This window comes from Bos indicus, chromosome 12 (genome assembly GCF_029378745.1).
Source record: "Bos indicus isolate NIAB-ARS_2022 breed Sahiwal x Tharparkar chromosome 12, NIAB-ARS_B.indTharparkar_mat_pri_1.0, whole genome shotgun sequence".
NCBI classification, from domain to species: domain Eukaryota; kingdom Metazoa; phylum Chordata; class Mammalia; order Artiodactyla; family Bovidae; genus Bos; species Bos indicus.
The window spans coordinates 70,424,296-70,439,303 of NC_091771.1; the positions used below are offsets into that span (position 1 = coordinate 70,424,296).

Sequence of the window (15,008 nt, forward strand, 5' to 3'; positions counted from 1 at the left end):
ATAATTTTTATGATTTCTTTCCTTCTATTAACCCTGGGGTTCTTCATTGTTTCTTTTTCTAGTTGCTTTAGGTGTAAAGTTAGGTTATTTGTTTGATTTTTTCTTCTTTCATGAGGTAAGCTTGTATTGCTGTGAACCTTCCCTTTTGCACTGCTTTTACTGAATCCCATAGGTTTTGGGTTGTGGTGTTTTCATTTTCACTTGTTTCTATGAATATTTTGATTTCTTTTTTGATTTCTTCCATGATTTGTTGGTTATTCAGAAGCCTGTTGTTTAGCCTCCATATATTTGTATTTTTAATATTTTTTCCCTGTAGTTCACATCTAATCTTACTGCATTGTGATTAAAAAAGATGCTTGAATGATTTCAATTTTTTTTGAATTTACCAAGGCTGGATTTATGGCCCAGGATGTGATCTATCCTGGAGAATGTTCTGTGTGCTCTTGAGACAAAGGTGAAATTCATTGTTTTGGGGTGAAATGTCCTATAGATATCAATTAGGTCTAACTGGCCCATTGTATCATTTAAAGTTTGTGTTTCCTTGCTAATTTTCTGTTTGGTTGATCTATCCATAGGTCTGAGTGGGGGTATTAAAGACTCCCACTATTTTTGTGTTACTGTTAATTTCCCCTTTCATCCTTGTTAACATTTGTCTTACATATTGTGGTGCTCCTATGTTGAGTGCATATATATTTATAATTGTTATATCTTCTTCTTGGATTGATCTTTTGATCATTATGTAGTATCCTTCTTTGTCTCTTTTCATGGCCTTTATTTCAGTCTATTTTATCTGATATGAGTATTGCTACTCCTGCTTTCTTTTGGTCTCAATTGCATGAAACATCTTTTTCTAGCCCTTCACATTCAGCCTGTATGTGTCCTTTGGTTTGAGGTGGGTCTCTTGTAGACAACACATATAGGGGTCTTTTTTGGTATCCATTCAGCCAGTCTTTGTCTTTTGGTTGGGGCTTTCAACCCATTTACATATAAGGTAATTATTGATTATTGGTAATTATTGATATGATCATCTGGTCCCATCACTTCATGGGAAATAGATGAGGAAACAGTGGAAACAGTGTCAGACTTTATTTTTTGGGGCTCCAAAATCAGATGGTGACTGCAGCCATGAAAGTAAAAGATGCTTACTCCTTGGAAGGAAAGTTATAACCAACCTAGATAGCATATTCAAAAGCAGAGACATTACTTTGCCAACAAAGGTCCATCTAGTCAAGGCTATGGTTTTTCCTGTGGTCATGTATGGATGTGAGAGTTGGACTGTGAAGAAAGCTGATTGCTGAAGAATTGATGCTTTTGAGCTGTGGTGTTGGAGAAGACTCTTGAGAGTCCCTTGGACTGCAAGGAGATCCAACCAGTCCATTCTAAAGGAGATCAGTCCTGGGTGTTCATTGGAAGGACTGATGCTAAAGCTGGAACTCCAATACTTTGGCCACCTCATGTGAAGAGTTGACTCATTGGAAAAGACTCTGATGCTGGTAGGGATTGGGGGCAGGAGGAGAAGGGGATGACAGAGGATGAGATGGCTGGATGGCATCACTGACTCAATGGACATGAGTTTAAGTAAACTCCGGGATTTGGTGATAGGCAGGGAGTCCTGGCGTGCTCCAATTCATGGGGTTGCAAAGAGTTGGACACGACTGAACGACTGAACTGAACTGAATGATCCCATTGCCATTTCCTTTGTTGTTTTGGTTTCAAGTTTATAAACCTTTTCTGTGTTTCCTATGTAGAGAATATCTTTAAGCATTTGTTGAAGAGATGGTTTGGTGGTGCTGAATTCTCAGCTTTTGCTTGTCTGTAAAGCTTTTGATTTCTCCTTCATATTTGAATGAGATCCTTGATGGGTATAGTAATCTTGGTTGTATGTTGCCAGAGTCCAACTCCAGCAGCCAGGGATTCAACCTGAAAAGATGGACGGTGTCAGTGATGAGGCAGCCTCTCAATTTTCTTTTGGACTGCCTGTTTATTTCAAGTTTAAGATTCTCTTTTATACTTTTACAAAAACATTAGGCCAGAGGCTTGACATATACAGTTCTCCCTCTCCCAGATTTATTATCTCCATAAATCATTGTTGCTCTTCAAACAGAGTTCCTGCTTCAGTGATTCTCTCAGAATCAGCCTTATCATCTATTATCTACCTTCTCTAATGTGTCCTATAGTTAACTTGTGATTACATTGTAACTCATGCTACATTCCTCAGTTTACTACTCATCTTCCTAAATCCTGTTTGCCCCTAACATCCTTAGCTCACTTAAAAAGGCTTCTAGCTATAGTGTCTCTAAAAATTCCTAACTTCTATAAGCTATAGTAAAATATGCTAACTGTGCAACATTACTTAAATATTTAACTTTTAACTGTTTTAATTATTTCTAAGCCCTAAATTCAGTAAACTCCTTTGCCATAAACATTCTCCTCACAAATAGGCTTCAAATAGCAATCCCTTCCATGGCCTCAAGCTATGGCCTATGTGCTCATCCTGGAACTATCTTGTATAAAAATCCTTGAACAAATGTCAATGATTAACTTTATGAATTATTTTCTGAGCACAGCTGTAGAAGGCTTTGTGCCTTCTCATGCTCCTCTCAAGAACAATAAGCACCTTAATATTCCTTTTCAGTCAACTCAGGCAAGAAGAGGAAAAGACAAGTCAGAATTACAAAGCCTAACTCCTTCATCCCGGGGCTGTGCCTGTGGAATGAGGAGAGGGGTCTGTTGCCATGCCTCCATTTTGTCAGTAATTTCTAACACGGCTCCCAACAGTACGTTTTTCTCTTTCATCACTTTAAGTATGTTCTGCCATTCCCTTCTGACCTGAAGAGTTTCTATTGAAAGATTAGCTGTTTTCCTAATGGGGGTGTTATTTGTTGCTTTTCCCTTGCTGCTTTTAATATTTGCTCTTTGTGTTTTATCTTCATTAGTTTGATTAATATGTGTCTTGGGGTCTTTATCCTTGGGTTTATCCTGTTTGGGACTCTCTGGGTTTCTTGACTTGGGTGGCTATTTCCTTCCCCATTTTAGGGACATTTTCAACTATTATCTCCTCGAGTATTTTCTCATGGCCTTTCTTTTTGTTTTCTTCTTCTGGGACTCCTATGGTTCGAATGTTGGGCATTTAACATTGTCCCAGAGGTCTCTGAGGTTGTCCTCATTTCTTGTAGTTCTTTTTTCTTTTTTCCTCTCTGCTTCACTGATTTCCATCATTCTACCTTCCACCTCACCTATCCTATCTTTTGCCTCAGTTATTCTACTGTTGGTTTCCTCCAGAGTGCTTTTGATCTCAGTTATTGCATTATTCATTATTGATTGACTCTTCTTTATTTCTTCTAGGTCTTTGTTAAACATTTCTTTCATCTTCTCAATCCTTGTCTCTAGTCTATTTATTTGTAACTCCATTTTGTTTTCAAGATGTTGGACCATCTTTCTTATCATTATTCTGAATTCTTCTCCAGGTATTCTCCCTATCTGTACCTCTTTTGTTTGGTTTGATGGGCATTTATCATGTTCCTTTACCTGCTGTATATTTCTATGCCTTTTCATTTTGTTTAGATTGCTGTGTTTGGGATGGCCTTTCTGTAGGCTGGAAGTTTGTGGTTCCTCTTTTTGTAAAGCTAGCTCCCTGTGGGTGGGGTTGGACGAGTGGTTTTCAAGGTTTCCTGGTTAGGTGCTGGGACCAGCCCAACAACAAACTGACACGAGGGAGCAGTGCCACAGAAGAATAAAGAAAACTAAGACTCAAAAATAAGGTGAGGATCAGGGGCCTGATGCCATTCGCAGGCAAAAGCCAAGATCCTGATCCGTGCAGGCTTTTTATTGCTAACATATAGACTGTGGGGGTATCCTGCCATGGTCTATTCATTTTTACAGGAAGCCATACTCCAGATCTGATTTTAGAATATATAGAGAATAGTCATTCTGAAACTGGAGAGAAGAATTGATACAAGTGTAAAAGGAACAATTTTGACAAGTAAGTAACCCAGAAGAGGAATTATAAAAAGTAGGTCCTGTCAAAAATACAAAAGGTAAATGAACAGATGCTTTAATCCAATGGGCTGAATATTTATCAAAATGTAAGGAATGACCAGATGCTATCGAGTTAAATTGCCCCCTCCATGCTGTTATGGGTTGGAAGGCAGCTGATATTTTCCACAATTCTGAATGTAAAGGCATACAAGGTAATTTAGGTAAGGGAGGGCAGAAACTCCCTCCATGCCAATGTATAGAGCTAATAACAATGTTATTGATAGAGTCTAAAGTATTGTTTAACAATATAGGCAAATCCAAATTATTATTTTTGTCCAAAGGATCTCCTTTGGGGTTCCAATCAGTAATTCTCCATCAGAAGTATTGGGCATAATGTGTCCAGTATTAGTTTTCCATAATTTCCATTGTACCCAATGTTCTATTCCAGATTTTATAGAAATAATACATTTCGGTAGATGGGGTGGAAACATAGTAGTATTTTCTCCTGTGATATTAAAGGAAATGCTTCTAATAAGAAAAAAAGCAATAAATGCTGTAGAGGGTGTGGAGAAAAGGGAAACCTCTTACACTGTTGGTGGGAATGCAAACTAGTACAGCCACTATGGAGAACAGTGTGGAGATTCCTTAAAAAACTGGAAATAGAACTGCCATATGACCCAGCAACCCCACTGCTGGGCATACACACTGAAGAAACCAGAAGGGAAAGAGACACGTGTACCCCAATGTTCATCGCAGCACTGTTTATAATAGCCAGGACATGGAAGCAACCTAGATGTCCATCAGCAGATGAAGGATAAGAAAGCTGTGGTACATATACACAATGGAGTATTACTCAGCCATTAAAAAGAATACATTTGAATCAGTTCTAATGAGGTGGATGAAACTGGAGCCTATTATACAGAGTGAAGTAAGCCAGAAAGAAAAACACCAATACAGTATATTAATGCATATATATGGAATTTAGAAAGATGGTAATGACAACCCTGTATGCGAGACAGCAAAAGAGACACAGATGTATAGACCAGTCTTTGGACTCTGTGGGAGAGGGAAGGGGGGAATGATTTGGGAGAATAGCATTAAAACATGTATAATATCATATAAGAAATGAATTGCCAGTCCAGGTTTGATGCAGGATACAGGAAGCTTGGGGCTGGTGCACTGGGATGGCCCAGAAGGATGGTATGGGAGGGAGGTGGGAGGGGGGTTCAGGATGGGGAACACGTGTACACCCGTGGCAGATGCATGTTGATGTATGGCAAAACCAATACAATATTGTAGAGTAAAAAAAAAAAAAAAAAAAAAAAAAAAATCTGAAATGCAAATTAAAAAAAAAAATGAGTTTTGGTCCCTTGAGGTTCTTTTACTATAGATAACCAACTTTGTAATCCTCTTTTAAGACAATGAGGTTCCACTCCCATATATAGGGGTAAGATCTGTTCCCACAGTATAATTAACACTAACCTTTGAAAGTTGTCGGGTCTCTTCTTCTGGTTTTAAAGGAAGGCTCGGGTCAAAACATCTCAGTAACCAAGAAGAGTCATTTATGAAAATTGGAAAAGAATAATCCTCCCACATAATTGGCCTTAATAGGGGAGGATTGGGCACATATGCCCAATAAGTATGATTGGCACCTACCTTAGTAGTTACCACAGATAACATAGCCAAGAACAAGGTAGCCAAGGTCAAAGACTGTCCCTGTTCTTTGACCAATTTTTCCTATTCAATGGTCAATTTCTTCAATTGACCCCAAGTGGGCGGTTTGGCTTTGTTGGTCCTTGGAGCTGGTTTGGGGCAGTTGCTGATCATCAGTCTTATTATCCCCATCATTGGCGGCTCTCCAGGAGGATCAATGTCAAACCATGTCCTCTTCTTTCCTTACTTTGACATGGCTTCCTGGTATCCAATGGTGTTGTCCATCATCTGAAATGACAAGAGCATAACCTCGTCCTTTCTTAAGTCTAAAGCCCTTACACAAATTGTTCATAGCATTTTCCAACCATACCGGAGTATTATCTGCAATCATTTGACCAGGAGTATAATTTTCACTAAGAATGGTATTCTGAAAATGCAATGTTACTGCTGGCATTGTATGATCCAATCGTAAATCCAAAAAATTTAAAGTAAATTAACTTGGGCTAATTTCTCTTTTGGTGTCATCAGTATGCCATACTTTTCTCCCCCTTTCTTTTTAAAAAATATATTTTTCAGAGTATGATGAGTGTGTTCAAGACCACAATGAGTGATCTTGAGAATTATATGGAATACCTGTAGAATGAGAAATATTCCAATCAGATAAAAATTTTGCAAAACCATGACTCACATATGCAGGGCCATTATCAGTTTTAACATGTTTTGGTAGGCCCATGTAAGAAAAGGCCTGCAAAAAACGTGAGATAACATGAGCAGATGTTTCTTCAGAATGAGCAGAAGCATAAATCATGCCCAAATATGTATCCACAGAAACATGAACAGCTCCCAAACGTCCAAAAGAAGGGACATGAGTAACATCAGTCTGCCACATATCATTGGGATAAAGGCCTCTGGGATTAACCCCTGTAGTTGTAGGATCAAATTTTCTGGCCTCTTGTCTGGATAATTGAAATTTATTCATCAAGCCATGTATATTTATATGTGTGAGTTGATGAAATTCATAATGAGTAAGAAAAACAATTAACAAAGAGTTGATGGAATCATTGCCCTTTGCCAATGGTCCAAGCAATTTAGAATGAGATCTGATATGTGTAATATGAAAAGGGGCAGAATGAAGCCTTACTATACTTTGTAATTGAGATAACATTGTAATAATAGATGATTTAGAAGAAGCCTTTGGTAGAGATATGGTTTCAATGATTTGTGTTATCTGTATAGCATACGAGAATCTGATATAATATTTAAAGCTGTAGAAACATCCTGTAATAAGGTAACAATAGCCTCTAATTCATCTTGTTGAACAGAGGCTAGGGTAGATTGACAAACCTTTGTTGTGGGTACAGTATAACCAGCTTTGAGAGTTTTATTTGTGTCAGTAAAATACATGGGGGCATGAACAAGAGGAATTGTTTTAGTAATAATAAGAATTATCCATTTGTGTTTAGCAGCAAAAGTAATCAAAGGTGACTTTGGAAAATGGTTATGAACCTCACCTATGAAATCAGCAATGGCGATTTGCCAATCCATACTGGTAACAAATAATCTATGGATTTGATCATTAGTGAAAGGAAAAACAGTTTCATATGGACCATAACCAGAAAGTTGTATACATCTGGATCTCATTTTTGAAATAAGAAAGGAAATAAGCATTATGTAAGTAGTCATTATTTTCTCAGGAGTGTGGGATAAACTTCCCCATTCAAGGATACCCAGCAGTTGTCATAATATTCCTGTAGGGGAATCTAAAGCAGGAAAAATAAGTAAAGAAATTGGAACAGTCAGATCTACTTGTTTATCTTGTCTTTGCTATATAGCTTGATTTACAAGATCCAATTTCTGTTTAGCCTGTTCTGTTAGTATAGGGGATCTGTTTAAATCAGATTCTCCTTGTAGGATTTGAAATATATGTGTTAAGGAATGACTGGGAATTCCTAAAGATGGTTGTAACCAATTTATATCTCCTAAATAATTTCTGAAAATCATTTAAAATTTTCAAGGAATCAGTTTGAATTTGTATTTTTTGTGGTTTAATAATATTTTTTTGCAATATATATCCTAAATAGGTATATGGTTCCTGCTCTTGTGATTTATCGACAGCAATATATAACCCATATTCTTTTAATTTAATCTCTGTATTTAAGAAAATACATTGAAGTTCCTCAGCAGAAGGAGAAGCTAAAAGAATATCATTCATATAGTGGATAATATAAGCATGAGGGAATTGTTTTCTAATAAATTTAAGTGGTTGGGAGATGTATAATTGACATAATGTAGGACTATTAAGCATTCCTTGTGGCAATACCTTCCAGTCATATCGAGACACTGGTTTTTTATTATTAATTGATGGTATAGTAAAAGCAAAATGGAAAGCATTAGACTCTTATAGAGGAATAGTATAAAAACAATCTTTAAGATCAAAGATTTTTATTTTCCAATTTCATGGTATCATAGAAGGTGACGGAATGCCTGGTTGTAAAGCACCCATAGGTTTGATTATAGCATTAATTTTTCTTAAATCAGTTAACATTCTCCACTTCCCAGATTTCTTCTTAATAACAAAGACAGGAGAATTCCAAGGACTACTAGTTGAGGTGATATGATTAAAAGATACTTGTTCCTCTACTAGCTGTTCAAGAGCCTGTAACTTTTCATGTGATAGGGGCCACTGGTCTGTCCAAGTAGGCTCATCAGATTTCCATGTCAACTTAAGTGCTGTTTTTGTTGTTTGCCAGTTCAATTCAGTTCAGTCGCTCAGTCGTGTCCAATTCTTTGCGACCCCATGAATCGCAGCATGCCAGGCCTCCCTGTCCATCACCAACTGCCGGAGTTCACTCAGACTCATGTCCATCGAGTCAGTGATGCCATCCAGCCATCTCATCCTCTGTCATCCCCTTCTCCTCCTGCCCCCATTCCCTCCCAGCATCAAAGTCCTTTCCAATGAGTCAACTCTTCCCATGAGGTGGCCAAAGTACTAGAGTTTCAGCTTTAGCATCATTCCTTCCAAAGAAATCCCAGGGCTGATCTCCTTCACAATGGACTGGTTGGATCTCCTTGCAGTCCAAGGGACTCTCAAGAGTCTTCTCCAACACCACAGTTCAAAAGCATCAATTCTTCAGTGCTCAGCTTTCTTCACAGTCCAATTCTCACATCCATACATGACCACAGGAAAAACCATAGCCTTGACTAGATGAACCTTTGTTGGCAAAGTAATGTCTCTGCTTTTGAATACGCTATCTAGGTTGGTCATAACTTTTCTTCCAAGGAGTAAGCATCTTTTAATTTCATGGCTGTAGTCACCATCTGCAGCGATTTTGGAGCCCCCAAAAATAAAGTCTGACACTATTTTCACTGTTTCCCCATCTATTTCCCATGAAGTGATGGGACCGGATGCCATGATCTTCGTTTTCTGAATGTTGAGTTTTAAGCCAACTTTTTTCACTCTTCTCTTTCACTTTCATCAAGAGGCTTTTTAGTTCCTCTTCACTTTCTGCCATAAGGGTGGTGTCATCTGCATATCTGAGGTTATTGATATTTCTCCCGGCAATCTTGATTCCAGCTTGTGCTTCTTCCAGCCCAGCGTTTCTCATGATGTACTCTACATAGAAGTTAAATAAGCAGGGTGACAATATACAGCCTTGACATACTCCTTTTCCTATTTGGAACCAGTCTGTTGTTCCATGTGCAGTTCTAACTGTTGCTTCCTGACCTGCATATAGGTTTCTCAAGAGGCAGGTCAGGTGGTCTGGTATTCCCATCTCTTTCAGAATTTTCCACAGTTTACTGTGACCCACACAGTCAAAGGCTTTGGCATAGTCAAAAAGCAGAAATAGATGTTTTTCTGGAACTCTCTTGCTTTTCCGGTGATCCAGCAGTGGCCTCCACTAAAAAGCCTGTGTATTTTGAACAGGATTGTATCCTATATTTACCATAATTTGTTTAACTTGAGAAGATATAATAAGACTTGTTACATAAGCTGTCCATTGCATAAATAGATCTCGTCCACATAAATTAATAGGGATATCTGCAACTAAAGGTTGTAAAGTAGCAGGTTGTTGTTTGGGGCCTGAACAGGTCAAAATATTAGTACTTTTTTGAATATTTTGCATAGTTCTAATTCCTGATGCTGGGAAAGATTGAGAGCAGGAGGAGAAGGGGACGACAGTGGATGAGAGGCCTGAATGGCATCACTGACTCGATGCACATGAGTTTGGGTGAACTCCGGGAGTTGGTGATGGTCAGGGAAGCCTGGTGTGCTGCAATTCATGGGGTTGCAGAGAGTTGGACACAACTGAGCAACTGAACTGAACTAAATAATGAATGATGTTGAACATCTTTTCATGTTATTATTAGCCATCTATATCTTTTCTTTGGAGAAATGTCTGCTTAGGGCTTTTGCCCACTTTTTGATTGGGTTATTTGTTTTTCTGTTATTGATTTATATAAGCTGCTTGTATATTTTTGAAATTAACCCTTGTCAGTTGTTTCATTTGCTATTATTTTTTCCCATTCTGAGGGTTGTCTTTTCACCTTGTTTGCAGTTTCCTTTACTGTGCAAAAGCTTTTAAATTTACTTAGGTCCCATTGTTAATTTATTTTTTTATTTCCTTTACTGTAGGAGGTGGGTCATAGAGGATCTTGCTGTGATTTATATCATAGTGTTCTGCCTATGTTTTCCTCTAAGATTCTATAGTTTATGGTCTTATATTTAGATCTTTAATCCATTTTGAGTTTATCTTTGTGTATGGTGTTAGGAAGTATTTTAATTTCACTCTTTTTCATGTAACTATCCAGTTTCCCCAGCAGCACTTATTGAGTAAACCATCTTTGCCCCATTGTATGTCCTTGCCTCCTTTGTCAAAAATAAGGGTACCAGTGATTTTGTTAGTGCTTTGGTTGCAAAGACGTAGAAGTTTTGAAAGATTTACCCTAAGCTTACTTGTACTGTAGTCGGTGTTGTTTTTAATGATCATTTTTGCAGAATGCATCATTTTTCAGGAACAGGTATATTGTATTATAATAGAAATCCTATACTTTGTTTATACTTAGTGAATGTTTAATAAATCCTGACAGATTTTTTATAATTATATCACAAGAATTTTAATAAGTGATTTCAAGGAATGAATGTACTGACAATGAACCAAATTACAAGATCACTTGAATTGTCTAGAATATAAAAGCTTTAAAAGTCATAATAATTTGCATGGTATAGTTACTACTACTATTTTAGAGAAGCAGAGATAACATTTAATTTTCACAGTTTGATGAACAATCATCCATTAGTTTGATAAGCTGAGTAACAGGAAACCGTACTTGTTTTTCAAACCATTTGCAAACTGTAAAAAAGCAGCTGGTCACACAATGCACAACCATTAAACTGCAGTCCTATTGACAATCCTTGGCTTGACAGGGCCGTAGGGACACTCACCACTGGCAGTTCTGCCATATTACAGTCTGTGTAAAAATATCACCATGGGCAATTCTGCCATATTACAGTCTGTGTAAAAATATCACCCTGGGCAATTCATATTCTGTTGTCTTCTTTGATGCACTTTGCGTATGGCACTGCCTCACTCAAGGCAGTGGGAGTTAGCAAAACATCTACTCCAGAGTTAAAAACATTCACAAAATCATTAGTAATGAGTCATCTCACTTTCTCTGCTTTGATAAAATAGTTCTCATAATTTTCTTTTAATAAGAAAGTTTCCTGAGAGGATTATTCCCCACACCATATCATTGAACCCTTCTTGTTTAGTTGCAGCATACATGGCTTCAGTAGACACATCAATGTCAAATCAGTGACCATATTCTAACCTATCAAATCTTGCCATATTTGATGCCACTTCTGATGTACACAGTACATGGTAGCAGACAACTGAATAACTGGTTGGGGCAGGGACACTTCAATTACTTTGGCCCCTTCAGACTCAAAGAGATTAGCAGCTTTGGACCAAAAAGATTGTACTTCACTTGACAATTCTGGTATAAGACATTCCTTTGGAATTCCTATACATCATTTGCTCTCACCTGTTAAACTTGGAAGCATAAATGGTTTTAACAGGATCTTGAATTGTGGTAGAATCTTAGAGATCATGCCCAGCTAGTATACTCAACACATTGGTGCATCATCCACATATCTAGTTAAGATTCTGGGCACATCATTGAATTCACCAGGGGGAGTGAGGCCATGACAAGAAACTAAGTCATAGCTGGATTTTAAACCAACAACCTCATAGGGGGCAGCTGGATTGCTGGTTGATCCTCTGGAATCCGGTCCTAAAGCAATGAAGCAAGTGAATGCTGACACAGCCACTGCACTCCCTCCTGAGCTTCCTCCAGTTATAAGCCAATTTGAATCCTTATTTTCACCATGAGACTTCTGCTTCCTCTTTTCTCTATATTGTTTGAATAACTCCATGGGTTTATAAATGGTCCAAAAATTCCATCTGTGCTTCTGTATCCCATAGCAGACTCATGTAAGTTTGTTTTTACCATTAACAGAGCTTCCTGATCCAACAACCTCTGTGGAATTTAAGGTGATACTTAACTTTTCAGTATGTTTGATGCACATGTTGTCTCAATGCCAGATGTGCTAAAGTTGTCTTTTACTGCAATAGGAATTTCATCTAAATTCCACAGTGAGTGACCTTATATCTTTCCTCTGATTCTTCAACTTGCTTTAAGACCACCTCTTCTGATATAGTAACTTGGTCTTCTTGATAAAGGAGAGCTATCCTTGACAGAGCTCAGTTGGAGTAACTTGGCCTTGTTCTAGTGCCACAGAAACTTCTTGGAGGGTCCAACCCAACATGGTCCTTGTGCCCTGCCTGCCACCACCAGGGCCTGGTGACAAAGGAGGAAGAGGAACAGTTGTACTTTTGAAGTAGAAGGTGGTTATCAAATTTGTAGCTTTATGGCACAATAAATAAGGGTGTCAAGGACTTGAAGGCTATTTATGAGGTTTAGGGTAGTAGGTTACTATTCACATCCATTTTCTTTTTCGAACATCATCGCATATTTGTTTCAGTTGCCCCCTGTGTTGGTTAAGATTCTGTGCCTATAGGTCCTAGAATTATGCATGGTAAAACTACTTTTCACAGAAATATAGTTTGTTTTTCACTCATGCAAGAAACCTTATAAGGCTTTGTATCTGTTTTCTGGGACTGCCATAACCAAGTACTACAAACCAGGTGGTTAAAACAATAGAAATTTATTGTTTCCCAGTTGTGGAGGTTGGAAGTCTGAAATCAAGGTGTCAGCAGGCTTACTGATCCCTCTAAATTCTGGTCACAGGGAGAATTTTTCTTTGCCTCTTCTAGATTTTGGTGGTTGCAGGCAAACCTTGGGTTCCTTGGTTTTTAACTGCCACCACTCCAGTTTCCGTTTTCTTTAGGTGGCTGTTTTTTGACTGTGTTTGTCTCCTTATAAAGGCATCAGTCATATTGGATTTAGGGCCAACCCGACTCTAGTATAATTGCATCTTAATCAGACCCTAATTCCAAATACAGTCACGTTTTGATGTAACTGGAGTTCCTAGATAGGACTTCAGTGTATCATTTGGGAGAGGGATATAATTTAACCTGTAACAAGCTCCATGGCTAGTATGATCCTCCATGATGTCAAATGCATTGATCTTGACCATGCTGGCAGCCTCCAAGGCCCAGGCCATGGGGTGGAGAAAGATCCTGGTTGTTGTCACCTTCCAGGATTTAGTCACGTGGCTGCTCCTATTTGTTCAGGAGGCTGGAGAGAGAGGGCTTCTTTCCAGGTTGCCATGTGCAGCTAAAACCCAAGGTTTTGTTAGCACAGAAGAAAGAGAGCAGGTTTTGAGGACAGCCAGTAGTCTCTACCACATGTTCATAGTACTTGAGGGTGGGGGTGGGAGTGGTCTCTGTTGTTCAGTTTCTTTCTCACTGTGTGTTTTCTCATTGGATTATTTTTAGCATTTAAAGGGTAAGAGGGAATTTCCTGTATATGATTATATTAGATTTCTAATGATTTTCAAGACTTTATTTTATTCAGCTAAATTGCATTGAATAGTTCCTATTAATAATTGTGTGGAAAATAGCAAGAAGTGGAAGATGTGATCATTCTGTTGAGGAGGAGAGGACTTTGACTCAGGAGCAGAGACAAGTATTTGTGAAAAGATGCTTGTGAAAAGTAAGAAAGAGATAGAGACTTAATAGCATTATCTTTTAAGAATGATGATTTTAATGATAGTTATTGACAACCAGTGATAGGGATTTGATACACAGGAGGAGGAAAGTAGAGTAAGGCTTTCATTCGGAGTTTTTTCCATAGGTCTTATGTTCCCAGCCTGTCCTTTGCCACCCAACTGCTAAAGGCCTGGGAATGACCTTCTACTCTGTGTTCCCAGCAGTGTTGCATGGTGCTTGGAACCTGGTGGGATTCAGTAAATATTTATGAAATCATTTTATGTCAAAACCTGTTTGTATTATTAATGACATAATAAAAATGTCCCAGTTCTTGATGTGTTCAAATTTGGAGACATATTTGTTCTTTAAAGGGGAGCCAGTATACTTGTTAAGAAAGTTACAAAGGTAGTTCCTTGGCCTGAAATTTTTGTGTGTGTGTGTGTGTGTACATATATACACACTATAAGCTATATGTGTATACTGTATGTACTATATTATATGCTATAATACTTTATACTACATATTATTTAGTATTTCTAATGACCTAACATTGGACTTACCTGGTGGCTCAGACGGTAAAGCATCTGTCTAGAATGTGGGAAACCCGGGTTTAAGCCCTGGGTTGGGAAGATCCCCTGGAGAAGGAAATGGCAGTCCACTCCAGTACTATTGACTGGAAAATCTCATGGACAGAGAAGCCTGGTAGGCTACAGTCTATGGGGTTGCAAAGAGTCGGACACGACTAAGTGACTTTACTTCACTTCAATGACCTAACATAATGAAATACAGTTTTAAAATATATTGCAAATTTCATGGAAGCAATTATTTTGCTTGTGCTTTGTTCCTATAGTTTAAACAATCTGTGTATTTTCTTTTTCTGTAGAACTTTCTGTTACTTGATGAGCTACCACAGTGTGATCATCAGCTGCCATCAGATGGTAAAAGAGTTGTGAATGTGCAAGATTTCACTGGTTTTTGGGATAAGGTAACAAATCCTTAATTTCATGATTGTGACTGCTAAAGGACAACTGTGACATAGATTTATTGGAGGATTTTGAGGTTTTACACATGATACAAAATGTGACTTGCCCATTTACAATGGAAGTATGTTATAAAAAGTCTGAATCAGGAATGAGGTTTGCAATTAACAGAGATTAAAAATAAAGATGGTTGTTTTGCAGCATTAGCCTGCAGTCTTCCTGGTCT

The 15,008-nt window shown here is 38.1% G+C and overlaps 1 protein-coding gene and 1 pseudogene across 6 annotated transcripts in view; one reads left to right on the top strand and one right to left on the bottom strand.

Moving 5' to 3' along the window:
• LOC139176077 (ATP-binding cassette sub-family C member 4-like) overlaps positions 1-15,008 on the top strand; it is a 401,158-nt gene that overhangs the window by 193,471 nt on the left and 192,679 nt on the right. For all 6 annotated transcript variants that reach the window (XM_070800386.1, XM_070800387.1, XM_070800388.1 and 3 more), the window contains one exon: positions 14,686-14,787. In XM_070800386.1, coding sequence (XP_070656487.1) covers positions 14,686-14,787 — 102 coding nt within the window. The remainder of the gene's footprint in view (positions 1-14,685; positions 14,788-15,008) is intronic.
• LOC139186273 (glutamyl-tRNA(Gln) amidotransferase subunit A, mitochondrial pseudogene) lies at positions 10,894-12,457 on the bottom strand (annotated as a pseudogene).